Genomic DNA, 3982 nt, shown 5'->3' on the forward strand with positions numbered 1-3982 from the left:
AGCCGGGGGGAACGAGGGGGGCTCGGAAGGCGCAGAGGGCCGGCGGCTGCACCCTCCACGTGCGCCAAGACCGGCAGTCCCTCTACATCCCGGCCCAGCTGTCAACGTCCAACCGTCGTTGGTATGACGGCTGGTTCTACCTCCGCAACGACGGCGGAGGACTTCCCCCTTATACCGGGCGGGTTGTAGAGAGTCAACCGGAGAAATGGGGGTACGGCGTCATCAAGGTCGACCAGCCTAGGCTGGAACCGCTCTTGAGGGCCTTGGGGAAGCTGCGTGACTGCGGCCTTTCGGCGGCCGTGGTCGTGGCGGCCTTTCACCGCCGGAGGGTGTTGCCGCTAATGGCCCGGCGGCGGCGGCTGTTCGAGATGACGCCGAGCGACCCGGTCGCCGGTATCAAGATGTCCGCCTTCGCCCTTACCGATGACGAGACCCTGCGTCGGGTGAGGGAGGCGGTAGACGGGAAGCCGAGGCTCGATGACTTGACTGCCGTTCCCGATGCGCCCGTCGCGGGGGTATGTCTCGCTGGTAAGTTGGATGTTGTCGAGGCTTTCGCGTCCTTCTTGTTTTTCGCCTTTTTGGTCTGTTGTCTTACTTCGTCGTTCTCACAGGGGATAAGAGACGTGCGAGGCTCCCCGCCGCCCGTTCCTGAGGACGCCCGGCGGCGATCCGTGAACAGGGCGCGTGCCGAGGAGGAGAAGAAGAAGAAAGATGCCCAGGAGGCGAAGCGCACGAAGAAGATCCTCGCGCGCGAAAAGCTGGACGCCCGTCGCCGGCGCCAGAGGCTCGACGGTCTCCCTTTGGAGCCGTCTCCCTCGTCGTCGGTGTCGGATTCTTCGAGCGACGGCGGTGGGCGCGAGGTGGGGACGGCCTGCCTGGAACACCTCCCCGACATCAGGGAGATGGTTCCCGGGGCGCCGGCAAGGAGCCTGACGCCCCTAGGAGGAGGAGGAGGTGTCCCGGGGCCAGTGGTGGCCCGTCCCGGCGCCGAGGCCGGCACACCCGAGGCGCGGGTGTCGGAGGAGCGTGCCGTCGGCCCGATGGGTTCGACGGTGGAGGTTGAGCGGGTGACGGTGGGGGCGACCCCATTATCTCCGCGAAGGGTCGAGGAGGTGCCGGGGTCCGACGGGGACCAGCTGGCGCTGGTGGACACCGAGGCCGCGCTGCTGCCACCACCGCCGCCGTTGCAGAGGAGGCGGACGGTGTCGAAGCGGTTGCATCCCCGTTCGCGGTAAGCGTCTTTCCTGGCGGAGTCCGCTTCTTGTTTGCCCCTTGGTTGCATGCTGACCTTGGGAGTGTCTTTTCTTGCAGCCAGACGCTTCTGGTGGGAGACCCTCCCTTGGCGCCCCGTAAGGCGCTCAAGGTGAACGTTAGCTCTTCCGCCCATCAGGCAGCGGAGGCGCAGGCAGGCGTGCGACGCGGCGCGGCGTCGGGTGAGGCCGTTTCGGAGGAGGCGGCTGCCCAGGAACAGGGGGCCGAGGCGGCCGCGGAGCGAGTGGAGGAGGAGGCTGCCCAGGAACAGGGGGCCGAGGCGGCCGCGAAGGAGGCTGGGGCGTCTGCTATTGCCGAGGCCACTGAGGGCGAGGCCGGAGCCCCCAAGACCTCCGACGTCAGGGCGGTGGACGCCGAGGCCATCAAGGTAGAGATGGCGGAGGCCAGAGCCCTCGGGTCCGTCGAGACCGAGGCGATGGAGGTGGAGACGGGGCAAATTTTGGCGCCGCCCCTGGTTCAGACAATCTCGTCTGATGATTCCTCCCGAGGGAAGGAGGCGGCGGACGCCGAGGCGGCCAGTGCCGTGGAGCAGCAAGTCCCAGATCCTGCCGAGGGGAGTTCGGCCCTTGTCCCGCTACGGCCCGAGCCCCGTGGGTGGAACTTCCCGCGTGTTTTCTGGCGGGACCAGGCTGATCCCGAGGGGGAGCCTGTGTTCGCCCTTGAGGACGTCGCCGAGGGGGGGCGTTGGGATACCCTCGAGGAGTATCGCCAATTGGCAGTGCGGTCGCTGCAGACAGCGATGACCATTATGGGTCAGGACTTGCCCGGTGTCACGCGGGTAAGTACTTTCCCCTCTCGTGCCGCGTTGTTTTCTCTCCGAGCCCGCTCGCAGTGTTTTGACGTGTGTTTTTTGTTTTGCCTCCTTAGGAGCTCGAGACCCGATCCCTTGGGAAATCGGTGTTCCTGCGAAATGAGAGGGATATCTGGGACCAGCTCCGGCGCCAGAAGGGCTTGCTTGCCGATGCCCAGGGACTATTGTCGGCGCGGAGTGCGGAAGTGGAGGACCTCCGCCTTCGTTGTGCCGACATTCAGGCGGAGTTGGCCATGGCTAAGGAGCAGTCCGCCCCTCTGGTGGCCAAGATCAAGGAACTGGAGGAGGAGCGAGACTCCTTCAGGCTTCGGGCCCAAGAAGCGACGGCCTCTGCGAAGGCTACAGCCGGGCAGCTGGGTGCGGAGCAGAGCGAGCATCAGGCGACAAAAGTCGCCCTGGCAGAGGCTACCAAGGCGGCCGAGGCCTCTCGGGTCGAGGTCTCAGCCTGGAAGGGCAAGGCCGAGGGTAAGTTCCGCTGAACCATGTTCCTCGTTCCATTTGCTCTTTTTGTCCTGGTTCGCGCTTGACTCCTGACCCCTTGTTGCGACGTAGATCTGGAGAAAGAGGCCTCCCAGGCGGCTGAGGCCTCCGTCGCGGCGCAAGCAGCGCTGGATGTCGAGGTCCGGGAGCACGAGGCGCTGCGCAGCGCTGTCCGGTCTGCCTGCGAGGCTCTGGACGTCGAGGAGGTCCAATCAGCTAGCTCCCTTGGGAGCCGCCTCATCGCGTTGAGCGGCCACGTCCGCGAGAGACTCCGAGGGGCGTTGCACACGGGTGTCAAGCGCGCCCTGGCCGTCGTCTCCTCGCACTACGCCATCAACCTCGAGGCTGTCAGCGACGGCTACGTGTTGCCAGAAGATGACGAGGAGGCTGATGCAGAGGTCGTGAGGCTGTTGGAGGCGGCCGAGGCACCTGGCACCGCGTTGGCCAAGCTGTTCGAAGAAGAGGTGGTCCCTCCCGCGCCAGCCGCCGATCCTTGAGCTTTGACCTGGGCCAAAAGGGGCCATGTAACCGGATCGAGTTAGTTGCCGAATCGTGACGTTTTTTGTGGCCGTCGAGGCCCTTAAAGTATTTGCGTATGTGTGCTTCTTAACCGTTTTCCATTCTATTTCTAAGTTCGTGCCCTCTGTCTCGATCGCGAAGAAATCCCTCGGAACCTAAGCCGTCCTTCGGCGAAGGGCGGTGAGGGAGCTGCCGTAGCCCAGAGGCGTAGGCCGTTCTCACGACCCGGCCGGCCCTTTGGCCTCCAGACAGGCTTTTGGTCTTTGGGTTTCTTGCGAAGGTCCCGTCGGAGCGCGAGAGAGTTTGGCGTGGAAATTTTCGGAAAAACGGTTGAGAAATGGTGTCCGGGACTTAGGGGGGTTCCCCCTTTTTAGCCCCCGAGGGAGGCTCGACTTTGCAGAGGCAGAGCCGAGTCTCCCTTATTGCGTTATAGTGACGTCGAGCCCCTATCGATAGACAACCTCTCTGCAAAGAACTTCCTCGGAACCTAAGCTGTCCTTTGGGCGAAACGGTGGTGAGGGAGCTGTCCGTAGCCCAGAGGCATAGGCCGTTCTCACGACTCGGCCGGCCTTTTCGCCCTTGAGACGATCTTTCGGTCCTTGGGTTCTATACAGCCGATTTGTCTATAAGGGGGTTCCTCGAAAGATTATAACAACTAAAGAACGCTTCTTTATTTATTTCGAGAAACAATGTAAACAACGTTTGGAAATTTAAGGGTAGAAACGACGTAGCTGTTCTATGTTCCAAGCGTTGGTGAAGATTTCGCCCTTCTCGTTGGCTAACTTGTAGGTCCCGGGCTTCAGCACTTGAGCGACGATATACGGCCCCTCCCAGGGTGGGGTCAGCTTGTGGCGGCCCTTGTTGCTCTGCCTCAGTCTCAGCACTAGGTCGCCCACCTTC

General features: G+C 63.2%; 1 protein-coding gene across 1 annotated transcript; it reads left to right on the forward strand.

The window, feature by feature from the left end:
• Window positions 1–497: 497 nt before the first annotated feature.
• LOC136509431 (uncharacterized) lies at window positions 498–3571 on the forward strand. The gene is made up of 3 exons (XM_066504233.1): window positions 498–1231; window positions 1312–2548; window positions 2636–3571. Exons 1-3 carry the CDS (start codon window positions 903–905, stop codon window positions 2810–2812), a joined length of 1743 nt encoding a protein of 580 aa, XP_066360330.1. The 5' UTR covers window positions 498–902; the 3' UTR covers window positions 2813–3571.
• Window positions 3572–3982: the final 411 nt, after the last annotated feature.

The sequence above is a fragment of the Miscanthus floridulus genome, chromosome 15, assembly GCF_019320115.1.
Source record: "Miscanthus floridulus cultivar M001 chromosome 15, ASM1932011v1, whole genome shotgun sequence".
NCBI lineage: Eukaryota > Viridiplantae > Streptophyta > Magnoliopsida > Poales > Poaceae > Miscanthus > Miscanthus floridulus.

Bases quoted from the DNA above. Each gene is read 5' to 3' on its own strand.
- LOC136509431 (XM_066504233.1), top strand. From the start codon at position 903: ATGGTTCCCGGGGCGCCGGCAAGGAGCCTGACGCCCCTAGGAGGAGGA. The intron at 1,232-1,311 runs GTAAGCGTCTTT...CTTTTCTTGCAG, and splicing joins CGGTTGCATCCCCGTTCGCG to CCAGACGCTTCTGGTGGGAG. The intron at 2,549-2,635 runs GTAAGTTCCGCT...GTTGCGACGTAG, and splicing joins CTGGAAGGGCAAGGCCGAGG to ATCTGGAGAAAGAGGCCTCC.